Raw genomic sequence first — 24,903 nt, 5'->3', positions numbered from 1 at the left:
CCACAACCAGACTGTCCGGGAGTGTGTGAAGATGGAGCGGGGTGTCAGCCGCTACACCATCAAGAACCTGCTGCCCTACCGGAATGTTCACGTCCGGCTCGTCCTTACTAACCCCGAGGGGCGCAAGGAGGGCAAGGAGCTCACCTTCCAGACAGACGAGGACGGTAAGAGCCCTGGCCTGATGCCCAGGGCCCTCCGAGCCTCCCACAGACAACCCACATTTTTAGAGGGATTTTTTTTTTCTTAGGATTAAACCAACTGTGTAACAACAAAGTAATGATAGCTCATATTTATTCTCTGGAAGCCTTTGGGTTAATTGGTATAATTTCTTCCTTAAATTTTGGAAGAATTCAGCGGTAAAGCCATTTAGGCCTGGAGTTTTCTTTGTGGCGATGTTTTTGTAAGAACAGTTTTTAATTGTTTAAATAGATATTAGAATATTCAGGTGTTCTATTCTTGTATCAGTTTTGGTGTTTTTAAGGAATTTGTTTTTGTTCTTTTTTTTTTATTAGAGTTTATTTGGGTGACAGTTGTTAGCAGAGTTACATAGACTTCAGGTGTACAATTCCATAATACATCATTTATATATCACATTGTGTGTTTGAGGAATTTGTTTATTTCACCTAAATTGTTAAATTTCTTGACATAAAATTGGTTATAATATTCTCTTGTTATATCCATTTAATGTCTATAGGGTCTATCTATGTGATATTCCCTTTTTCATTTCTGATATTGGTAATTTGTGTTTTTTTCTGTTTCCTTGGTCACTGTTGCTAGGGGTGTATACATTTTATTAATCTTTCCAAAGAGACAACTTTTGGCTTAGTTGACTTTCTTTATTGTATATTTTCTATTCTTTATTTCCCTTTTAGTACTTTCTTTGAAGTTGATAGGCTGTTCTTTTAGCTTTTTGAGATGGAAGCTTATTAGGTCACTGATTTTCAGTCTTTCTTTAATTCTAATATATGCATTTAAAGCTATAAATTTCCCCCTAATTCTTGCTTTAGCTATATCCTGTGAGTTTTGATATGTCCTATCTTTATTATCATTCAGTTCAAAATATTTTTTAACTTCTGTAATGATTTCTTCTTTGACCCAAGAATTATTTAGAATCACATTGCTTAATTTCTAAGCAACTGGGACTTTTCTAATTATCTTTTTATTATTGATTTCTAGCTTAATTCCACTGTGGTCAGAGTATATACTCTAAGTTTAGTCTTTTTTTGAAATTTGATCCTTGCTTTATGTCCCAACATAAAGTTAAATTTTGGTAACTGTCCCATGTGTACTTGAAAAAAATGTGCATTCTGTTATTGTTACTTATGTTAAGCTAATACTTATTAAGCATTTAATACCTGTCAAGCATTGTTCTGAATGCTTTTCATATATGAATGCATATAGTTCAATTGCAACCCTCTGCAACTATTCCTAGGCAGCTATTACTATCCCCATTTTACAGATGAGGGCACACAGCTCATAGATGGGCGGCAGAGCTGGGTTTCAAACCTGGCCACCTGCGTCACAGTTCTCATTCTTAACAGCTATGTTCTTCCCCCAGTTCAGGTCCAAAGCCTTCCCCCAGATTCCTGCAAATCCTCACGTGCCCTAAGCTCCTTGGCTGACAGTTTTTCTTGCCTCCCCACATGTGTAGTTTTCTGTTCTGCACAGCAGTGGCTCAGACAAAGATTCAGCTCCTTCCTTGAATTTCCACTAAAAGCCACTCACCCATGGCAGCATGTGTGCCCCATGCCTGGTGAGGTGCCGTGAGGGTCTGCTGCAGGTGGGAGTGAGGGCGGCAGGGGTTTACTCTGAAGAATTCTAAATGTAGAGATGGAAAAACTTAACTTTTTCCCCCCTTCTACCCATCTTAGGTTCATTGATGGGAGCCCTATAAGTCAGATTGAGAAAAGACAGATTAATAAGAGAAAAACAGGAGTTTATTACCACACGCATCACACATACACATGGGACTGAGGACTCAGTGATGAGTAACTCAAGGGGCGGTGAGAACTTGGGCATCATAACAAGAACAATGGATTTTTAGAGACCTGACAAGACAAAGGAAAAGGACTTAGAGATTCTTGGGGCAGTAAATCATGTAAAGGCAAAAATATGGGGAAACTAATGGTAAATAAGGGCTAGTTGGTAAAATTTATGTGGATTCTTCTAATCTGGAGTGGTCTCAGAAAGATTAACTTCTTCCCTTCCTGGTAAAGGTGGGGGAGCACCTTTACAAATTTATGTCTTGCTTTTAGGCAGACAGGGGGAGGGCAGAGAGCTTTTCTTGCACAGTAAGTCCTCACTTAACATCATCAATAGGTTCTTGGAAACTGACTTTAAGTGAAACAACATATAACAAAAGCCAATTTTACCACAGGCTAACTGATATAAACAAGAGTTAAGTTCCTACTGCATATTTCTGGTTACGAAAACATCACCAAACTTCTAAATGAAGACCCCAAACACTACTAATATTAAACATTGAAATAAATGTCAGCTATACACACTTTTAAGAAAGATGAATAAAAATGAGGAAGATAGTTTTTTCCAATCTGCTTATTCCAGTTCAGGGTTAAGGGTGGCTGGATCCTCTCCCAGCAGCTCAGGGTACAAGGCAGGACCCTACCCTGGACGGGACGCCCTTCCATCACTCACACTCACACCCACACTCACTCAGGCGGGGAATGTTTAGACACGCCTGTTCACCTCACATGCACATTTTTGGGATGCAGGAGGAAACCGGAGTCCTCAGAGAAAACCCACGCAGACATGGGGAGAACGTGCAAACTCCATACAGACAGCAGCCTCAGTCGGGAATTGATTTTTTTTTTTTCTTACCAGTGTCATAATGAAACGACGTTGAATGGAAGGACTTTATTCGGGGATCTTCTGTATCTGCTTCCCTTCAATTTCCCTCTCCATTTTCAGTTCAGAATAATTCTTATGCCAAAGTGGCATATTCTGCTACCCTTCATAAACAACCTCAAGTTCAACGTCAGATCACTCTATCCTTAAAATCTTTTTACCTCTCCTCCCCCCGCCCCCAGGTGCATTGTGGTGGCAATTTCACCCCAGTCTGACCAGGTCTCGCTTGGGCGGCTTTGCATTCTTTCTTCTTTCTCTGCCCCTCTCTTTCTCAGTCCCTTCAATAACTGCTCATTATTTAATATTTTTCACTTTTCATTTAAGCATTAGTATAATTCTTATAGGAAGTATGTTTATCTTAAGTGGTCAGCTCAGTGAATTCTCCCAGACTGGACACATTGGGATAACCCACACCCAGACCAAGAAATAGCGTGACCAGCTCCCAGAAGCCACCCTTCATGCATGCTCCCACTCACAGCCTCTGAAGGGTAACCATTTTCCCAACCCATAATGCCATAGGTTAAATTTTGCTTGGTTCTGAGCTTTATATCAGTGGAATCACACAGTGTGTATTCTTTTTATATACTGTATAAAAGACTGGCTTCTTTCTCTCAACTTTATGCTTGAGAGAGTCAGCCATGTTGCAGGTATGGTTCTAGAGAATTCATTCTGATTGCTGAATAAGTTGTTATGTGAATATACCACATTGACTTATCTTATTTACTATTTTGGGGGCATTTGGGTTGTTTCCAGTGTTCAGCTATTTTAAATTGTGCTGTAAAGAAAAACCTTTGTAGATTTTTTTTTTTGGTAGATCTACTCATTTCTGATGGGTGTGTTCATAATAAGTAGATATATCCAGTTCCCATGTGGGTGCATCAATTTACACTCCCATTAGCTGTGTGTGAAAATTTCAGTTGCTCTGCATCCTCACCAACACTTGGAATTGTCTTTTTTATTTTATCATTTTGGCGGGTAGATGGTGGTGTTGCCTTGGTAACTGTTCATTTCCACACAGAGCACTACGGCTTTCGTGGATTGTTATCTTGGTTTCTGCTTTCCTCTGCCTTAGGATTTCAGCTTCTCCACAGTGGTTTATTAAGGTGTTTTCCCAAACAAAGGCCATTCTCTCCCTAGAAGAAATTCCTTGTGACTGCTGCTAAGATGAGACAGACAACAGAAAACAAAATCATGCCCCAAAGAGTTTATGCTGACATATTAACGGTATTAATCTCTGGGTAATGGAATTGTAGGTGCCATTAATTTTCTTTATGCTCCTTTTGATTTTCTACACTGAACATATTGTTTGTGTAATTAGAAATTTTTAGACAAGAAAATATCTCCATCGATAATCCCACCATTCTAATGCAGTTGTTTTCATTTCTCGGGCAAACGTATATATTTTCTAAAAACCATTTACCTGGATCCAAATTGGAGCATTCAAACATCCTTCTTTTAGGAATACAACCTGCACAGGGATGAAAATGCCAGCTACCCTTTTTGAGTACTCAGGAATAGGTTGAACCATATGAAATTGCTTTATGTATATCACATCATTTCATTCTGGTGAAGAAGGGGTTATTATTACCCCGTTTTACAGATGAGGGAACTGAGGCTCAGAGAGGTTGAATAGTCCAAGCATAGCAGCTAGGAAATGGCAAGGCTGGAATTTGAACCAGGAATCTGGCTCCAAAGCCCGCTTTCCCCCTGCCCCATGCCGCCTTTCCCTTGCAGTACCTGGCGGGATCGCAGCCGAATCCCTGACCTTCACTCCCCTGGAGGACATGATCTTCCTCAAGTGGGAGGAGCCCCAGGAACCCAATGGTCTCATCACTCAGTATGAGGTAGGTTTGGACCCCATTACAGTGGGGACTCCTGGTAGAAGGTGGGCACACAGTTTGGAAAGGGAGGCTCTTGGTGGGGACAGAGGTGATCATTGTGGTTCCTTCTACTATGACCAGAGCCTATGCCCTGTAGGTTATGGGGACAGAGGCCTTGAAGGCAGGAGAGGTGAAGGGGCCCAGAGGCCTGGGCTAATGGGCATCCACAGCCCCACTGAGCCCTCCCTTTGCCCAGCCGTATCCCTAGCTCACCTGAACCATGATGCCCTTCACCATCCTTGTGCCTGCCTATTTGTCCATCATGCCCTCAGATCAGCTACCAGAGCATCGAGTCATCAGATCCAGTGGTAAACGTGCCAGGCCCACGACGCACCATCTCCAAGCTCCGTAATGAGACCTACCATGTCTTCTCCAACCTGCACCCAGGCACCACCTACCTGTTCTCTGTGAGGGCCCGCACAGGCAAAGGCTTCGGCCAAGCAGCACTCACTGAGATCACCACCAACATCTCAGGTGAGCCCCCTCTCCCTCCCAGGTCTGGCTCCTTAGGAGGAGGCTCAGAACCCCAAGGTTCTATGGGAGGAAGGGGGAGTGGGGGGCATCCTGGGGGTGGTTATAGAGAGCCCCTGCTGAGATAAGTGTATAGGGGTGGAGGTCAGAGGTCAGGGAGGATTAAGTCAGAGGGTAATGGAGACTGTGGTCAGTGGACTCAGATGGCTCAGGTTCGGGGTCAGAGAAGCTCAGGTCAGAGGGAGCAAGGAGGCTAAGGCTGAAGAGGAAGAGATCTGAGGACAGGGGTCAAGGAGGCTGGAGGCCTGGCCTTCCTTGTCCAGTGGCCAGACTCCGTGCTTATGTCCCTGTCCCCTTCCTCAGCTCCCAGCTTTGATTATGCGGACATGCCGTCTCCCCTGGGCGAGTCTGAGAACACCATCACCGTGCTGCTGAGGCCGGCACAGGGCCGTGGTGCGCCCATCAGGTGGGAAAGCCTGGATGGAGGGTTGGGAGGTCAGGTCCATAGGGAAGAGGCCCCTCCGCTGACCCAGAACCCCTGCCGCCCCTCAGGCCAGCTACCCTTGTCCTCCCTCAGCCTCCCACTCAGGGTCCAGAGGAAGATGTTCTATGATCCTGGGCAGGTGAAAAGCCTGCTGTCGCTCCCTCTGAGGCCATGGGTAGCTGGACAGTGTCCAGCCTGGAGAGGTGACTGTCTAGGCCTCTCCAGAGGATCTTACCTCAGACACCTCGGAGACATGAACTCCTTAGTTGGGGGGCCTTATTTCCTCCCAGCTTATTTCCTGGGAGGTCCTGCCCAGGGAGACATAGGGGTGAGCTTTCTAGAAAGCTAGGGCAGCCAGCTGGATAGGGCCATCTCTCTGGAGGGACCAAGAGCTTGTCTTTTTCCCTTCCTTCTCCCCAGAGGAAGCTGGGGCTGCTGAAGCCATGGTGGCTGCCTCTGCTGGGGAGAAGGTGCTGGAGACAAGCCGATGTGTGTGTGTGAGGGAAAGACATGAGGTCTATGTGTGCCGTGTGTGGTGTGGAGGTGTGAGTGAGTGTGTGTGTATGTGAGAGATCATGAGGGTATTTGTGGGGTGTGTGCACATACTCACTGTCAGCCAGACACCATGCTAGGGACTTCACCTGCACGAGTAATTTATCCTCATGGCAACCTGTGGAGTGGGTACTAGTACCCTTATTTTATACATCAGGAAACAGGCTTGCCTCCAAGGCCACACAGATGGTGAGTAATAGAGCTGGGGTTTGGAACCCAGCCCTGTCTGAAAAGCGGGTACCTTTTCTTGAAGTCACAGAGCCTCCCTACTCCTCTGGTCCATCCCTTCCTTCCACAAAAGTACATGCACTCGAAAAGGGTGACAGCTTGTATTTGGGCCTATTAAGCCCCCTTAAGAAGGTAGTGGGTTGCCCAGCTGCCCTTGACACCCTTTGCTTCCTCACTTCCCACTCCACTCTTTTCTCCTGCTTTGCCTCCCCCATATTTGCCACTGCAGAGCCTGTGCTGGAGTGATTCCCAGACTCTCAGGGGAGACCCAGGGAAAAATCAGGGCATCTGAGGGGCATTTTGCAGGAGCCTTAAGGCCCTGATGCTCCTGAATCTGGGAGGACTTGGGAAACCCAGCAGCACCTTCTCCTTTCATTGTCCTTTTGATGGGTCCTGTGAGCCAGCGTCCCTCAGGGATGATGATGATGACAAGGCTGGGTGGGGCTGGGGGTGGTGGTGGAACATGGTGAAAAGGGAGAGGTATGATGGCTGTGCAACCTTGGGTATGTCCCTTCACCTCTCTGAGCTCTCTTTCCTTATCTGCATAATAGGGATCATATCAGATCAAGATGTGCTTTGTTCATGGCTAATGATTATTGTCATCTCCTGGTAGGACTTGTGGTCAGGGGAGGCCTGACCTCAGCCTGGGAAATGGAGGCTGAGAGGGACCTTGGCTGGTATTTGCAATGTGCTAGTGACAGGGAACAAATCTGTGTGGCCCAAATCCCAGAATGCTGGGGTGATTCCCCCACAAGTTGGAAGCTCAAAAGAAACAGCTGGAGAGCAAGGCAAAGGCATTTCTACTTCCCTAAGTGCAGGTTGTCAGTTTGGGGTGTCCCACGCCAAGACGTGACCGAGGCTGTGATTGGAAGTATTTAAATTTATCAGCATTCATTTAGTTACTCTTGGCTTTGTTCCATAGAGGATTTGGAGGAGCTCACAGCAAAAGGCTATTCAGCAAAGCGATAAAAATAAATAGAAACACACAAGTCTAGACCAGGAGACACAAATCAGAAAGAATATAGACCAGGGCACACAATCAATTAGGACTGGAGACAGTGGGTTCCGAGCTGCAGACTCAAGGCTGCCTCAGGGTTTTGAGAGGGTACTGGGGAGGTCAGGTTAGTGTGTCCTTATTTGCTTGCTCATTGACCGTCTGCCCCACAGAAGGTCAGTTCCGGGAAGCCTAGACCCCAAGTGCCCAGCACGGGGCCCCTTGTCTGAGCTTAGTAAACACTTTCTGAATGAACGAATGCAGCTTGTCTAACTCTAGTTTAAGAGGCCCAGAAGGGAGCCACGGTATTGGGGGGGGGGGTGGAGCCTGAGGCTGCAGGTTCCCAGGGCCTGTGGCAGGCACTGGAGGGACTCATTGCAAGTCAGGATGGGCTTTACGGCTTGGTTTCCCTGAACAGGACCCACGTTCTTTCAGCCTTAGTTAGTCCCAATAATGAACAGCTGACAGGCACTGGCTGCTTGCTCAATTTGTTTTCCTTCCCCACAATTACCTCATGGAACAGTCCTGTGATAACTCTCATTCTTACAGAGGCGGAAACCGAGGCTCAGGGAGGTTAAGTGACTTGTCTAGCCAGTAAGAGGCAGAGCCAAGCCCCAAAGCCCGTGCCCTTGGCCCCCACATGGCTCTCCCTGTTCCTGGTCCTGGTGGTCACCGCGCTCTCCTCTCGCCTCCCCCCCCCCCCAGTGTGTACCAGGTGATCGTGGAGGAGGAGAGGCCTCGGAGGCTGCGGCGCGAGCCAGGTGGCCAGGACTGCTTCCCAGTGCCGCTGACCTTCGACGCAGCGTTGGCCCGCGGTTTGGTGCATTACTTCGGGGCCGAACTGGCCGCCACCAGTTTGCCTGAGGCTATGCCCTTCACTGTGGGTGACAACCAGACCTATCGCGGCTTCTGGAACCCACCGCTTGAGCCTAGAAAGGCCTACCTCATCTACTTCCAGGCAACAAGCCACCTGAAGGGGGTGAGGGACCGGCCGGGGTCGTAGTGGGAGCGGTTGGGGGACAGGCTGGGGACACCTTGGAGGGGTCACCACAGAGGCCAGAGACCCAGACCTCGCCCCCTCTCCTGATCCTTCCCCCTCCATTGGTCCTCGCCCTCCTATAGCCCCTCCTCCTCTCCTGAGCTCCGCCCCTTCCTCGGAGCCCCGCCCTCCTGGCCCCAGGCTCTACCAGCTTCCTGAGTTTTTTTTTTTTTTTTTAACCAGACTCCTTTCTGTCCAAGTCCCCAGTCTAGTCTCTGCCCGCTCCCTGAGGCCCTGGTCTTCTATCTCAGGCTCCTGCTTTCACCAGAACCTCGAGGCCTAGGACGCGCCTCCTCCCTGAAGCACCGCCCTTCTCCAAGCTCCTCCCTCCTTGGATCTCTCCTTCCCAGGCTTCCTCCTTCCCATCCAGACCCCCGGACCTTGACCCGGCCCTCGTTTCTGAGGCCCCGCCCCCTGTCTTTCCTTGTTTCCCCTAATCTCATTTCCTGGTCCTGGGTCATTGCCCCGTTTGCAGACCTCTCCCCTCTCGGCCCCTACCCGCCTGGTTCCTCCAGGCCCTACTGCCGAGTCGGGTGTCTTTAGGTACAGTCCGCACACGACAAGCCCTGACCAGGCCCAAGACAAAGCTGTGAGAGGTTCCCTTCCGGGGAGGGTCAGGTCTGGGCTTCAGCAATGCTGAGACCCCCATCTGTGCCTCCAGGAGACCCGGCTGAATTGCATCCGCATTGCCAGGAAAGGTAAGTCCCGCTGGGTTCAGTCCTTCAGGGGCGGGTTTCTCACTTGCTGGACTCTGTGGGGTAGACCCTGAGCACCCAGGGCTGCGGGAGCACAGAAGGGTGGCCTGCAGGCCTGGGGTCAGGAAACTTACTTTTTTGGCCCCATGTGCCCACCCCAAGGGCTCCTTCTCCCCGACTGGGCAGCAGGGACAACCTCCCTCCCCTCATGGCCACAGAAGAGGCCTTGGCAGGAGCCCGGAACAGGCTTGTGGAGGGGCAGTCATTATGCTTGGGCCATGGGGATGCTGGGTGCTGGGCATTGGTTCTGGGTTCTGTATCTGCCTCCTTTCCTGGGGTGGGGGAGAGGTAGGGACACATAGACCCTGCAGTGTAGGGATTGTCCCTGTTCCCAGACAAGGAATGTGGTTGGTTTCCCATCCAGAGATGCTCTAACCACACCCGAGGTACATAATCCTCTCCCCCATCACCTCCCAGACAAGAGGGTGTGTCTGAGGGCCCCAGGCATCCTTCAACCTCCATCCACTGTAGGGTGGGAAGGATTTCAGAGAGTAGAAAGGAGAGGGGGCTATTCCTAATAGGGGCACAGTGCAAGTAAAGCCTCTGACACAGGGATGCAGAAGGTGTGAGGGGTGGTAGGAGATAGACCTGACTGAAAGGCTGGACTTGTGTTGGGGAGAGGGGCAGGTGTCTTTGTGCACGTGTGTTTGTTTGTCCAACCTGGTTTATTCCCTGTGTCTCACTCCTGCAGGCAGGGGGCAGGTGGTCTCTATTTCCCCTCTGATCCTTTGTCTTATTTTGTTCTCCCCAGCTGCCTGTAAGGAAAGCAAGCGGCCCCTGGAGGTATCCCAGAGATCGGAGGAGATGGGGCTCATCCTGGGCATCTGTGCGGGGGGACTTGCTGTCCTCATCCTCCTCTTGGGGGCCATCATTATCATCATCCGCAAGGGGTGAGTGAGGCCGTGCCCTGGCCCATCTATGGCTCCTGCCCTCTCAGAGGCCTGGTAGGTGTAGAGGAGCCATGGCTGGTGACTCCTAGTGCTAGGGGCTGGTAGGGCAGCCGCCTGGTGAGTATGTGGAAGGCTGCCAGCCTGGGCACCAGGCCTGTGGATGGACCCAAGCGGGGCAGTGGGAAGCCAGAGATTCTGAAAATGGAGCTGCCCTGAAACAGGTTGTCTGGAGCCCACATCTGGCTGGTGCCAGGTGCCACTATTCAGGGAAGAGTGCTCAGTGCCTGCTGCCATGGAGCTGTGCTGGAGATGGACACCAGAGTTCTGTGTCTGCTGGGCTGTTCCAATGGGGAGGGCGTGGAGGTGACCTGGCTTTGAATTCCCAGCCCCCTGCAGATCTTCTGCCAACTTGTCTGCCCTGACCATGAGGCTTTGGTGTTGGCCTTAAGCAGTGGGGGTGGTGTTTACTCCCCTGCAAACCAAGGACCCTGAGCTGTGGCTCTTCCTGGGCCCCACCCTCCCTTGGGCTCAGCTTGCCCTTGACCCTGTTCCTGTTGATCCCTGAAGAGTCCTCCTGGGCCTAGGACTCAGAGAAGACCTCTCTCCTGTCCCTACCAGCCCTCAGGTCTCAAAGGTCCAGCCTCATGTTTGCAAAGGATGCATTTCATAGTGTATTTTGCAAAGGATGCATTTCACAGTGGGTGGCATGAATTCCAGCATGTCTTAGAATCCAGAACTAGGATTTTGGAGTTTCAGAATTTAGAATTATAGAGGCTCAGAGCCCAGAAAGTGAGAGCTGACAGGTAGTTCAAGAACATCTAGTCTAGTGGGTTTCAAATCTTTTTAAAGCAACAGAACCTGTCTTCAAAACACCAAATAAACCTCCCTTGGGAGCCCAGTACATGGAGCAGCTGAAGCTGAGTCTCTTGTTGGCGCTGGGTGGGGCTTCTGAGACCCCTCTGCTTGCCCGCCCACTTCATTCCCCACCAGGCAGCCCCAGGACACTGTGGTCCATGCACCTTAATTGAGGGATGGAGATACTGAGGCCCAGAGGGCGCATGGACCTGCCCAAGGTCACCCAGGGTTCCAGAGGCAGAGCCAGCTCTGCCCCCTCCCCACCTGGGCTCTGGCTTCTGTAGCCCCTGCTGCTGCCAGGCTGGGCACACACGGATGAGTTGGCACTGGGTCTCTGAGCTGCCAGGAGCAGATAAGCAGGATCCAGGGAGATGAGGGAGAACTGGCAGGGCCCCCTTGCCCGAGGTCAGGCACCCACAGGAGAGAGACTCTTCCGGAGAGTGTAGGGGTGGGGCATGCCAGCAGTGGGGAAGTGGCGAGGGGTGGGGTGGGGTGGGATGGCCTGTCCAGATTGCTAGGCTCTGATTTTTTCCCTTCCCTAGTCCCTGTACAACTTCATAAGACAAAATATTTTGAACCATCATTTGTTGAGTAATTGCTATGTGGCAGGAGCTTCATACGTATCTCCCATTAGGACATTAGTTATTGAGCACCTACTGTGTGCCAGGCATCATCTCGTACTTGGGATGCTTCAGAGAACATTTCTTCTTGGATCCTGACCCATGAAGCAGGTCTGACTCCCTTTTCACAGATGAGGAAACTGTAATTGAGTGACTTGCCCATGTCACTCATCTGATACGTGGCAGGGTCTGATTTGAACCCAGGCCCGACTACAAAGCCCGCACTCCTCATGACCAGGGATGTGAAGGGCCTCGCCATGGCTGGCACACAGTAGGTGCAGTAAGTGGCAAGTCCCTGTCCTCCCCAGTAGGGGGCCTGCCCTGTAAGGGGCCTAGGAGTTGATTCTGGGGGGCTTGGGAGTGGGACAGATAGAGAGGAGAGTATGGGGGGAGTCAGATTTTGGAGGGTTGCAGGTGGTATTTGAGGCCCTAGAAATCTACCCTCAAGGAGAGAAGATTGGCAAAGTGGGGCATGCAGCCACCCCTGCAGGGAGAGCATGGGGCCCAGGAGAGGATGAGCCAGAGATGCGGCCTCATAAACCCTTAGGCAACCCCAGCAGCCTCTAGGATGCCCCTTTCCTCGAAAAGCCGTTCAGTCCCATTCTGTAGCACGTCATGACATGCACCCCCACCCACACAATTCTGCCTGGCCTTCAGGATCCACTGTGCTCCTCAGGGTTCCCGAAGTCTGCACTGTGGGATATCATGGGACAGAGCAGTTCTTCTGGCAGGGATGGGGGTGTTCAGATCAAGTTGGGGTAGAAATGTAATGGACAGATTACAAGGTTGCTGTGGGAGGGCACTTACCCCTCTCTGCACCCTTGTTGGAGGAAGAAGGTGGCTGGTGGGGAGGGGATTATGGGAGACAGCAAGGGGCCAGCTGGGAGGAGATGGCAGATTCTCCATCCATCCTGCCCTGATGTGTGGACAATGAGACTGGCTGCATCTGCCCGTGAGGGTGGGGAGGGGAGGCCTGGCTGGCTCCAGACCCCTGACCCCTGACCCCAGACCCCAAGCTGGGTCAGATCTCCTTGCTCTGCCTCTAGAGTCTCCTCCCCGCCCCTGCCTGCCCTTCCCTTTGCAGCACTTGCTTTTCCCTGCACTTTTTCATTTATTTACTTGCAGTGCTTTGCTCAATGTTTAGCTTCCCTGCTGGATTGAGCACTCTGAGAGCAGAGAAAATTCTGTCTTGTTGGCTGTTCGTCCCCCAGGGAAGCCTATGTTTCCTGTTGCCAGAACCTCACAACAGCCCTGTTGGGGGGAGGGTGTTATGAACCTCACTTGTTTAGAGGAGGAAATGGAAGCAAATAGAGGTGAGGAACTTTTATTTATTTCCCTCATTTGTTGATTACTCAATTCAGGGAAATGTTTATTAAGGGATTATTCACGTCCTGGACACTGTCCTGAGCCCAGGGATCCGGTGGGGGGGGGGGGAAGGAATAAGGGTGCTGTCCTCCTGTGCTTCGTGGCAAGTGGGGAGTCTGGCATTAAACTAGAAGAAGCCCAAAAGGATAATCGTGAATTGTGAAAAGAACAGGGTGCCTGGGAGGGGGGCGGAGAGAAGGTAAAGGGGGACACGATGTAGTTGGTGATAGTGGGGAGTGGTCAGGGACGGCCCACTTGCTTGCCATGACATTTCAGCTGAGACCAGAAGAAGAATGCTGTTCCTCCAGCCACCCCCCTCGCCTTCAGGGCCTCTGACCAGCTACAGGGCCGTGGACCCTCCCCTCTGTCACTGGAGGATGGAACATGCTGTGTGACCTCTAGGCAGTTTCCTGCCCTCCCTGGGCCTCCGTCTTCCACCCTCCTCTCTCCTTCCCTTTCCCTGATCTGCAGGATTTCCTTCTGGAAAGTTATTCCCTGGGGTCCCTGCTGACAGGGGAATGTGGGGACTGGTAAATGGAGGACCCCTGGATGTACCTGGGTGGGGCCTCAGGAGGGAGCTGACTCTGGGGTCAGTGTCCTGACCCTGCTCTGGACTCCTGCTCTGACCCCCAGGGAGTCCCAGGCAGACCATGACTGTCTGAGACTCAGTTTCCCCACCTGTGAGGTGGGGATCAGACCTGCTCTGCCTTCTCTCTGTGGGAGTGTTGCAGTCGTGTCAGGGCTCTTGACCCAAGCTCGGCTTTGGGTGCCCATGAAGGCCAACCTGGCTCCTTTTTGGACCCCACACTCAGGGGCAGTCTGCGTGGGTGAGGGCGGGCCCTGGGTTTGCTTGTCACCCTGTCACCTCCCTGCCTTAGTGACTTGTTCCCTCCCAGGCACAGGTGTATACAAAGGTCTGTCCCTTCAAAGGCAGAGGGGCCTGCAAGCCTGAGTAGCATTGGGACTAAGGGTGCGGGGCTGTCTGCAGGAGTGAGTGTGTGAGTGGGGGGGTGTTATGTGTGTGAGTGTACACATCTGTGTGTGTGTGAATATGTCATGAATGTGTTAATGTGTGTGTTTAAATACGTGTGTGTCTGTGCATGCGTGTCTATATCTGCATTTGTGAGTGTATGTGAGGGATGTGTGTGTGTCTATGTGTCTGTGAAAAGCCCCACCTTCCCCCCTGCTTTCCTCACTCCATTAGCAGGCTCAGGGAAGTTTCCAGAAGGGGCCTCAGGTCCTGGTCCTCAGCAACTGAGCCCAGACAGCCCTTGGGACAAGGAAGGCCCTCTGACCTGTTCAGTCTCTGGCCGGTCTTGTCCCCAGCCTGTAAAGCACCAGGCCTCTCCCTGCTAGCTGGGCGCTGCCCTGGGCCCAGCCTTGTGGAAGGATCACGGGCCCAACTGTGCTGTTCTCTTTGCACGCTGCCAGGAGAGACCACTATGCCTACTCCTACTACCCGTAAGTAGCTCCACTGGCCTTGGGGACCGCCCCCTCTTGGGGAGCCTCTGCCCCCAACCCCTCTGGCTGGGCTTGGGCTCCCACACCCCTGCCTGGCCTGGCGTCAGCCCCTCCTCCACGGCCACCTGTGTCTCTGAGCTTCCCTCCTCTGCTCTGACTCTCTCAGTGTTGTCCCCCTCACGTGGAGGTCACGAGCACTGGCTTTGTGGTAGGTCTCAGGTTCAGGCCTGGCTCTGCTGAGTCACCCCAGGCGAGTCACTTACCCTCCCTGAACCTCCGTGTCCTCTCGCCCCCTGAGGCAGCCCCTCGTGTTCCTGAGCCATTTCTGCTGGTGACGTCAGACCATAGTTCATGTCCAGGAAGGTCCTCATACAGGCCGCACTCTGGGGTCCACTGCCATGTGCATGTGTGTGCGTGTGGGGGCCCAGGCCTGTCCCCACACTGGCAGCTCTGCCCACAGTGCAGATGGTATTCAGGTCACAAGGAGCCCCTTCTCCACCAGGTGGCTTCAGGCTCTTCAGACCCACCATTTCCTGGGCGCTTCCTCTGGGCTCAGGTCTTCACATAGCATCCTCACAACAACCCTGGGAAGTGGGAACTGTGCTCCCATTTTACTGGTGAGGAACCTGAGGCTCAGAGAGGCTAAGGCCTGTCAGAGGTCACAGGAAGTGATGAGGCTACCACCCAGGCCCCATCTGACTCCATGGCCTCCTGGTGCTGCTCTGTCTTCTGCCTCTGTCTTCTCTGACTCTGCAAGCCTTCTAGAACATTCCCTCCAACCCTTGCTTGCTCTCCCTCCTTGCAGACAGAGCAAGCTCAGATGGCCCTGGGCCAGCCCAGAGGACGGTGGTCTCTCACTTCCTCCTCCCTGGACTCTCTACTTGCATCTACGTCACCCAGTGTCACACTAGCTTTTCCAGCAACCATAGTCCTGCCAACTCATTCAGAACCTCCAGCTTGGCTTTTACAGACACTGCTGACAAGGCAGTTCTTCCTCCCTCTCTACGTGTGCAATTAATTTTTTAACCTAAATGCAGAACTTTTGCAAGTGCCTGTGTTACACTCCATCTGCGTAATCTCACCCTGAGCTCAGCTGGAGGCCGGCAGGGTTCGGTGTCCCTCCCGGGTCCTGTCTTCTGTGGATCTGGTTGGTTGGTGTTTGTAGTTCTTCTTCCACGTAGGTCAAGAGGCCTGGGTGGGAGCAGAGCCCTGTGGCTCACCACTGGAGACCGCCTTCTAGACCAGGATCCACTCGTGATGGGTCCTCCTTGGGCACCATTGTTCAGCTCGCTTGACCGGCTGTCCTCTGTCCATGTTCCTCTGTCTGTGTTCCCTGTGCTTTGCTGGTGTCTGACCTGTCTCTCACTCTGTCCCTTCCCCTGCCCCTTTCTCCAATATATCCTCCTAATTTTTTTGCCTCTCTCCTCCTCTCCTCATCTCCCTTTCCTTCCTCTTCCACCTTCTTGCTTATGTTGATGGTCAAGGTCACAGCCACAGAGGCTTCTCCTCACCTGCCCTGAAATGGGTCTTTGGCTCACCCTGGGCCTGCAACGCCTCGAGCTGTGGGTGCTGCTGGAGTAGGAGGCCTGGCTTGTTGAGCCATTTCTTGTCCAGAATGGGCAAGCTGTGCCTACCTCAGTGTACAGCAGCGTTGGTTCCCAGCATGGACACAAAGCCATCTTCTTAGCACAGGAAGGACATCATGGTCCTGGCAGGAGGGGCCTCCAGAGGTCATCCTGTCCCCTGCCCCAGCAGCTCTTGAGCCAGGACAGGCCGATTGGAGTTTGCCTGTCTTGAAAGATTTTTTCATTGGCCTCTTCAGCTCCATGATGATCAGTGTTCCTTAGCTTTCATAACCTGGGAAGTCCTTTCTCTGGTCTACCTCACGTCCTGCATGCTCTAGAGCCGAGCAAATGAACAGTTCTGTCGTCTCAAGCCTTCCCTATGTTTGGGCCCCTGCTCTTCTCCAGTTTCCAGCAGGTCCCAGGTCATTTCCCCTTTGCCTGTTGCATGGCCTCTAGGTCATGGCGCTGTGCCTCTTGCCTCCCCATACCCTGTTCTCCCTCCCACTTCCTAGTTCCATGGAGTCACACACTGCCGTCCTCATCTGTAAAGCTGGGCTGGAGGCCAGGGCCGTGCAGGGCCCTTGTCCAGGGCTCTCTCCACAAGCTCTGCCCTCCCAGGAGGGGTGGGCCTGTCATCTCCCTCTGCTGCTTCCAGCAGTTGGATAGACTGATGGACAGTGGCGGGAGTGAGGACCCTGTGTGGATCTCTTTACAAGTCTAATGTGGCCGGTGGTGGGACCATCCTGGGGGCTCAGGGCGGGGGGTAAGAAGCAGCCATGGTTGGAGTTCATTCTGGGCCCAAGGGAGGACTCCTGAGCACTGCCTGAGCGCTAGCCAGACCCTCTGCCAGGAAGAAGAGTGTGTTCCATCTCATTGCAGGACAAGAAGGAGTTCTTAGGGCAGGTGTGTGGTGAGGACGGGGAAAGTGGTAGGGGGCATGCTGGGGCTAGAGCAGGGATAGCCATCTTCCTAGTTTGGGGTGGGATAACTGTGTGCTGTGACACCAAAATAGGCCCAGGGTGACTTTTCCTCCCATTTCCTGAGCCTTGGGAGCTAGGTCCCAGCCCAAGGCCACTTGCTGCCCCATCCCTTGCTCTCAGCAAAGTTCCTAGGATAGGAGCCCTGCCCAGTCCCTTTTGCTGGGGAAGCAGCAGCTCTCTGGGTCTGGTGAGTAAAGGATGGAGGCACAGCCCCCTCGGCATCCAAAGATGTTTCTAGAATGGCTCCTGGCCTCAAGCCCCCAGATTGCTAGCCTTCCCCATCCACTTCTGGGCACTGTTTTGCCCAGCTCAGCACCCACATCTCCTGTTAACCCTCCTCTACAGGAAGCCAGTGAACATGACCAAGGCAACCGTCAACTACCGCCAGGAGAAGACACACATGATGAGCGCTGTGGACCGGAGCTTCACGGACCAGAGCACCCTTCAGGAGGACGAGCGGCTGGGACTCTCCTTCATGGATGCCCATGGCTACAGCCCCCGGGGTGAGTGCCCGGCCCTTGGGCCCTTTCTTTGTGGCTCTGGAACGCCCTACGTCACATGAGTTCTGTAACCCCCGAGCCAACATTGAAGCATCATTGTGCAACTGCTGGGCACCGGCACTGGCCCTGGAAATGCAGAGAAGGCACAGGTGTGGCCTTTGTATTGGAGGAGCTTTAGGCAAATGGAGGACCTAGACTCATAGAGGAGGAATATGAGGTCACTTGTGTTAGCTGTGGGAAGTGCTCCGAGGACTCAGAGGAGGGAGTGATGCTGTGTGACCAGAGGGGATCAGAGCAGTCTCCTGGCTTATGCCTGCTGTGCTAGAGGCAGGTGACCAGTGGTTAAGAGGGATTGCTCTGAAGTAAGAGAGACCAGGCTTTGCACCTCAGATCCCCATAGCTGTGTGACCTGGGACAAGTTGCTTAACCTCTCTGGATGTCTGCTTCCTCACATATAAAATGGGATAAAAATCACCTCTGCTGATAGGGCTGCTTGAAGACTAGATGAGATAATGTGTGTATATCATTAGTGCTGTGCCTGGCATGCTGGAAGAGTACAGCGAATCAGCTGTATGTGTTAGGAGCTTGTCATACATCACTTCACACATCTTTTTTATTCTGTTTAGTGCTGATCTGTACAAAAGAAAATACAATGTTTATGAAGATCATAAAGTCATAATAATACAACAAATGCCGGTTACCACCACTGGTGAATTAGCGCATCATCTAAGTGCTCCTTCCATATTCCCTTCCTCCCTCTTAGATATAAATATATTCCCCTGAAATTTGTGTTTATAACGTTCTTGCCTTTTTCGGGGGTAGTTTTACCATGTGTGCCTGTCTCCCCAAACAGTGCATTATAGAATTTTGCTCGCGTTTGAGCTTTATAAAAATGAAATCACACCCCACATTTTTCAACTTCACATCGTGTTTCTAACATTTACCCAGGTGGATGTTTTGCTGTAGTTCGTTTATTTTCTTTCATGTAGTGTTTTCCATTGTTTGAATATATTGCTGCCCATAGACGTGTGCTTTGTTTCCAGTTTCCTTGTTATTATTACAAACTAGGCTGCTGTGAACATTCTGAAATGAATCTCCAGATGCACCTGCACAGCAGATTCTAGAAGTAGAACTGATGGATTATGGAGTGTGCTTGCTCCGCTTTATAAGACAGTGTAAGATTGCTTTCCAAAGTGGCTTTGCCCGTGTTCGCTCCCAGCAGCCATGTGTAAGAGTTCCCGTTGCTTTATGTCAAGATCAAAATTTGCCAGCCTTCTTTCCCTTTTGCCAAATGCGTTTGCATAAAATGGTAATTCTCTATAGTCTTAATTTGCATTTCTCTGATTACTAATGAGGTTGAAGATATTTTCAAATCATTATTGGCCATTCAGGTTTCTTCTTCCATGAAATGCTTGTTCATGTCTTTTACATAATTTTCTGTTGGTTTTTCTGTGGCTTTTCTTAGTGGATTTGAAAAGTTCTTTATATATTAAGGATGATAATCATTTGTGACTTATGAATTGCAAATTTGTGACTCATCTTTGCAGGTTATTTATAGTGTCTTTGGATGAACAGGTTTTTATTTCAATTTAGTCAAGTTCATCAATCTTTTCTTTTTTATTTTTTTTTTAAACTTTATTGGGGAACAATGTGTTTTTTCCAGGACCCATCAGCTCCAAATCAAGTCGTTGTCCTTCAATCTTAGTTGTGGAGGGCGCAGCTCAGCTCCAAATCCAGTAGCCATTTTCAATCTGGTTTCAGGGGGCACAGCCCACCGTCCCATCCCATGCAGGAGTTGAACCGGCAACCTTGTTATGAAGAGCATGAGCTCTAACCAGCTGAGCCATCTGGCAGCCCACCGGCAGCTCAGTGGCAACTCAGCTCAAGTCGTTGTCTTCAATCTAGTTGTGGAGGGCGCAGCTCAGTGGAACATGTAGGAACCGAACTGGCAAACCTGTTGCACAGAGCATGCACTCTAACCAACTGAGCCACCCATCCGCCCCAATCTTCTCTTTTTAGATTTCTACTTTTTGTGTTTTCTTAAAGCATTCTTTCTTATGCAAGGTCGTAAAATATTTTTAATTTTTTTTGAAATCTTTGAATATTTTGCATTTCACATTTCAATCTTTATCCATCTGTAATTGATTTTTTGTGTGTGATATGAATTAAGGATTTTATTTTTTCTATAGGGATAACTAACTGTCCTAGCATGTTATTATAGTTCATACTTTCACTACTGATTTACAGGGTCACCCTTATCATACATCATGTTTCCATATATATGTGGATTGTGTTTTGGTTCCCTATTCTCTCTCATTGGTCAATTTGGTGATCCCTGTGCCAACACTGCATTTTTAAATTTCTGTAATTAACTAAGTCTTGATATCTGAAACTTTAAGCCCTCCCAACTTTGTTCTTTATTGAGGATGTCTTGGCTATATTTGTTCTCATTCTCTGTCTTATAAATTTTAGAATTATCGTTTCAAGTTCCTTGGAAAACTTTGTTGGATGGATTTGTATTGAATATATAGATCGATTTGGGGAAAACTGACATCTTATGAAATTGTCTTTCCATTTATGAATATGAAATATATCACCCCCTTTATTTAGGTCTTGAATGTCTTTTCAATAATTGTCTTCATAAAATTGTATTTATCTTTTGTTAGATACACCCCCAGGACCCTTATATTTTTTATTTCCATTGCAAATAGTACATTTTTTTTGTATGTGTATGGTAAAATATACATAACATGAAATTTACCATCTTAACCATTTTTTTTAAAGATTTTTATTGGGGAATTGGGGGGATGGGAACAGTGCTGGGGAATTGGGGGAAGGGGAACAGACAAGTTGCTGTTGTTTTGTTCTTCAGTCTAGTTGTGGAGGACGTTGCTTCACTGGCCCAAGTTGGCACCATCATTGCGCTCTTCCCAGGAGAGGCACATCATTCACCGGCTTCTGGATGGCCGCTCATGGTGGCTTAAGGGCTGCTCACGCTGGCTGCTGGCTACACACGATAGCCCATAGCAAGGCACTGCAGCAGGGGCTGCAGCCTACGCCGTCGCCGGCGACTCATGGCAGCCCAGCTCCAGGTTGAGCTGTTGTTTAGCATCTTAGCTGTGGAGGGCAGTGTCACTGGCCCCCATATGTGGGATCCGAACCGGGGCCCTCTGGCGTCCCAAGCCAGTTCTTAACCATCGCACCACTCGGCCGGCCCCCATCTTAACCATTTTTAAGTGTACCATTCACTGGTATTAAATATATTCATAATGCTGTGCAGCTGCCACCACCATCCATCCCATAGCTCTTTTCCTCTTGTGAAATGGAAACTGAACTCATTAGACAATACCTCCCCCCTCCCTCCTTCTTCCCAGCGTCTGGCAACCACCATCCTTCCCTCTGTCTTTTTCATTTTGACTACTCTAATTATCTCACGTAAGTGGAATCATTCAGTATTTGGCTTTTTGTGACTAGCTTATTTCACGCAGTATAATGTCCCCAAGGTGCCTCCATCTTATAGCATCTTTCAAAATTCCATTCCTTTTTAAGGCTGAATAATATTCCATTGTGTGGATATACAATATTTTTCTTATCCATTCATCTGTCGGTGGACACTTACGTTGCTTCCATGTTTCCGCTACTGTGAACAGTGCTGCTGTGAACATAGGGGTACAAATATCTCTTTGAGATTCTGCTTTCAGTTTTTTTGGGTATATACCTAGAAGTGGAATTGCTGGATCATATGGTAATACTATGTTTAATTTTTTGAGCAACTGCCGTTTTTCTGCAGCGGCTACACCATTTTCCATTCCCACGCGCAGTGTACAAGGGTTCCAGTTTCTCCACATTCTCACTAATACTTGTTAATTTTTGGTTTTTTGGATAGCAGCCATCCTACTGGGTGTGAGGTGGTATCTTGTAGTTTTGATTTGCATTTCCCTAATGGCGAATGATGTGATGTTGAGCATGTGCCATTTGTACATCTTCTGTGGAGAAATGTCTATTCAAGCCCTTTGCCCATTTTGAATTGTTTTTTTGTTGTTGTTGAGTTTTAGGCGTTCTCTATATATTCTGGATATGAATCCTTATCAGATATATGATTTGCATGTATTTTCTCCCATTCTGTGGGTTACCTTTTCATGTTGTGGATAGTGTCTTTTGATGCACAAAATTTAAAATTTTTCATGAAATCCAATTTGTCGGGTTTTTTTTCTTTTGTTGCCTGTACCTTTGGTGTCATAGCCAAGAAATAATTGCCAAATTCAATGCTTTTGCTCTGTGTTTTCTTCTAAGAGTTTTATAGCTTTAGGTCTTACATTTAGGTCTTTGATCCATTTTGAGTTTGTTTTTGTATATGGTGTTAGATAAGGGTCCAACTTCATTCTTTTGTATGTGGATACCCAATTTTCCCAGTAGAAATGGTATACTTTTAAAATATTACACTTCTAATTGTTGCCCATATAGAAAAATGTACTTGATATCTGTATGCATATAGATCTTACATTCATACTTCTTGATAAACTTTCTTATTAATTCCAATTTGTTTGTGGAATCTTTTAGATTTTCTGAGTACAATCAAAGGATTGGTGAATACTGACAGTTCTGTTTCTTCTTTTTTATTTCTTACCCTTTTTTCCTTGTCTTTCTGAATATCACTGGCTGGGACCTCCAGTACTATGTTGAATGGAAGCAGTTACAGCACGAATTCTTATCTTATTTTCCTGATTTTAAAAGGCGTGCTTCTTGAAACCTGTATAATTTTACTAACTAATATCACCTCAATAAATTTAATAAAGAGAAAAAAGAAAGGAGTACTTCTAACATTAAACACTGAGAATGAATTTTGCTTATCGTTTTTGGTAGAAATGTTATATCAGATCAACAAAGTTCCTTTGGTTTTTAGTTTGCTAAGAGGTTTTGTTTTAAATACCAAATCCTTTTTGCTGCCTTACTATCATATTTTTTCCCTTTAGTTTGTTAATGAGGTGAGTGACAGTTTTAGATTTTCTAATGTTAAAATAACCTTCAAGTCCTGGGATAAATTCAAACTTGGTCATGATGCATTATATTTTTTATGTATTGTTGGATTTAGTATCAGGATTTGAAAGCTGTATTCCCGAGTAGAACTGGCCTGTAATTTTTTTTGGTACTATCTTTGTTTTTTGGTATCAAAATTCTATTAGCCTTATAAAAATCACTGACATCTCTTTTTTCCTTATCATGGAAGATTGGAATAATTGGTTCCTTAAGAGTTTGATAGAATTCACCTGTACAACAACCTTTTTCTGTTTTTTTCTTTATGGGAAAAATATAAACTTTTAATTCACTTTATTTAAAGGAGCAAAGGACTATTGAAGCTTTCTATTTTTTCAAGCCACTTTTAGGAAGTCAATTTTGTCTAGGAATTTGTCCGTTTCATTGAAGTTTTTTCAAATTCATTGACACGAACTTATTCCTCAAGTTTCTTCGTGATCTCCCCCATTGAATTTTTACCACAGCCCTGCGTGGTAGCTGTTATCAACCCTTCATGTCACAAATGAGGAAACAGAAGCGCAAAGAGGCAGAGTCGTTTGTCTGGGTCAAACAGCCAGGAAGTGGCGAAGCCAGGATTTAAATGCAGGCTTTTCTGAGTTGCAAATTGCTGTTCCTACTGTATCATGCTAGGCCTTGGGGGAAAGGTAGGATTTGGAGGGGCAGAGATGGGGAAGAAAGGGCATTCATGGGTGAGGAACAGCATGTGCAAATGCAGGTAGGTGGGCACATGAGGAAAACACGGAGAGGTCTGTTTGGGCTGAAAATGCAAGTGGGTGTTGGGGAGAGTGGGAGGTGTGGGTGGTGCTGCTGTGTCCTGTTAAAGAGATATATATAGTGAGGCAGGAAACACGCGCTCTGCTCCCAAGGAATTCACTGATTGCTTGGGGGAGACAAGGCTGATGCAGGGAAGCCAGCACCAGGCTAGATGCCATGTGGATGGTGGTGACAATTAGTGCTGTCAGAGTTTTGAGAAATACACCACCTTTGGGCAGGGGTGGTCAGGGTTTCAGCTGAGATGGATAAGGTTTGACTGATGGTGAGGAGGGAGTGGGCACTGAAGGTGGAATGCAGAACGTGGGTGACGATGTGACAGCTCGGAAACTCAAGGTATTTTCAGGAGCCTGGAGCTGAGTCTCAATGCCTTCTCTCTATTCCTCCATGCCTCACACGAGTCGAGCCTCCACTTTCTTCTTTGCTTTTCCAAACAGTGTAGGCCAGATTTTTGTGACTTAGAACAGGAAGCCATATTGATTCTGATGCATCCTCAGTATGCAAATTTTAAAATAGGGACTTATCATGCTGAGTAAATGGTAGCAGGCTGGCTTCAAAGAAGCCAGCTGGGATGTTCCCAAGATGTTGGAATGCGCCCCCATTGTCTCTGAAATCCTGCCTGTGAAAACCCTCAAACCCTTAGGTGGCCCTAGCCATTCTTCGGAGCTCTTGACCCCTGTGGGTGCCAGTGGGTTCCTGCCAAATGGTTTGTCAAACAAGTGCCAGGTTCTTTCATCACCACAAATGCCCATTTATCAGGAAGAAAGAAACAGAAAGCAGGGTGGACAACAGGGCTTCAGAGTCAGACGGGCCTGAGTTTGTATCCTAATGCTGCCACTTAACGAGCAGTACCTTGACCCTTCCGGGCCTCCGTTTCCTCATTTGGACAGGGGGATAACAACAGTGCCTATTCGTATATCATAGGGATATTCTGTGGATTGAATGACTTAAGAATCATGCCAGGCACTTGAAAGCCCTCAGCTTGTTAGCTGTTATCACAGGCTGTGTTTCTTTAAAGTGTATGCTAATTGCCAACAGCGAAGGGAAAATATAGCGTGCTACTAGATTGTATCACTGTCTTCGTAGGAGGGCAGATGGGAATTGGGGAAAGGGCCCATCTTTGAGGAAGTTCTGAGGATCCTCATTTTCAGATGAGGAAACTGAGGCTGAGAGAGGTCAAATGACTTGAATTCATATTCAGAGCTCTCTGACTCCAGACCCAGTGTTTATTTCTCTGGGCCTTAGCCCTCTCCTACAAAACATCAGCTGTCTAGTGGCTACTTGCACAAGATGTCCCACAATCACTGATGGAGCTGGAGAGAGCCTGGGAGAACGCGTGGGTGGAGACTTTAAAATGAGGGCTGACTCTCACCTTCCTCCCTCTCTTATTCCCTTTTAGGGGCTGCCAGCTGTGGGCAAGCTGGTCCCTGGGGCTGGGATATGGGTGTGGGGAGGGAAGGAGGGAGGGAGGGAGGGAGAGAGAGAGAGAGGGAGAGAGGGAGAGAGAGAGAGAGAGAGAGAGAGAGAGAGAGAGAAATCCCATGGGAATTCATAGGCATGGAGAGCAGGAACCTGTCTTCTCTGGACCCAGGAA

The 24,903-nt window shown here is 48.9% G+C and overlaps 1 protein-coding gene across 1 annotated transcript in view; it reads left to right on the top strand.

Moving 5' to 3' along the window:
• PTPRU (protein tyrosine phosphatase receptor type U) overlaps positions 1-24,903 on the top strand; it is a 92,989-nt gene that overhangs the window by 44,708 nt on the left and 23,378 nt on the right. Inside the window, exons 8-16 of the mRNA XM_019657687.1 lie at positions 3-164; positions 4,600-4,709; positions 5,018-5,219; positions 5,580-5,682; positions 8,180-8,453; positions 9,175-9,211; positions 10,020-10,158; positions 14,430-14,459; positions 17,350-17,507. Coding sequence (XP_019513232.1) covers positions 3-164; positions 4,600-4,709; positions 5,018-5,219; positions 5,580-5,682; positions 8,180-8,453; positions 9,175-9,211; positions 10,020-10,158; positions 14,430-14,459; positions 17,350-17,507 — 1,215 coding nt within the window. The remainder of the gene's footprint in view (positions 1-2; positions 165-4,599; positions 4,710-5,017; positions 5,220-5,579; positions 5,683-8,179; positions 8,454-9,174; positions 9,212-10,019; positions 10,159-14,429; positions 14,460-17,349; positions 17,508-24,903) is intronic.

The sequence above is a fragment of the Hipposideros armiger genome, unplaced genomic scaffold (assembly GCF_001890085.2).
Source record: "Hipposideros armiger isolate ML-2016 unplaced genomic scaffold, ASM189008v1 scaffold_10, whole genome shotgun sequence".
Taxonomy (NCBI): Eukaryota; Metazoa; Chordata; class Mammalia; order Chiroptera; family Hipposideridae; genus Hipposideros; species Hipposideros armiger.
The sequence above is the reverse complement of the archived record's forward strand: the minus strand, read 5'-3'. Positions and strand labels throughout refer to the sequence as shown.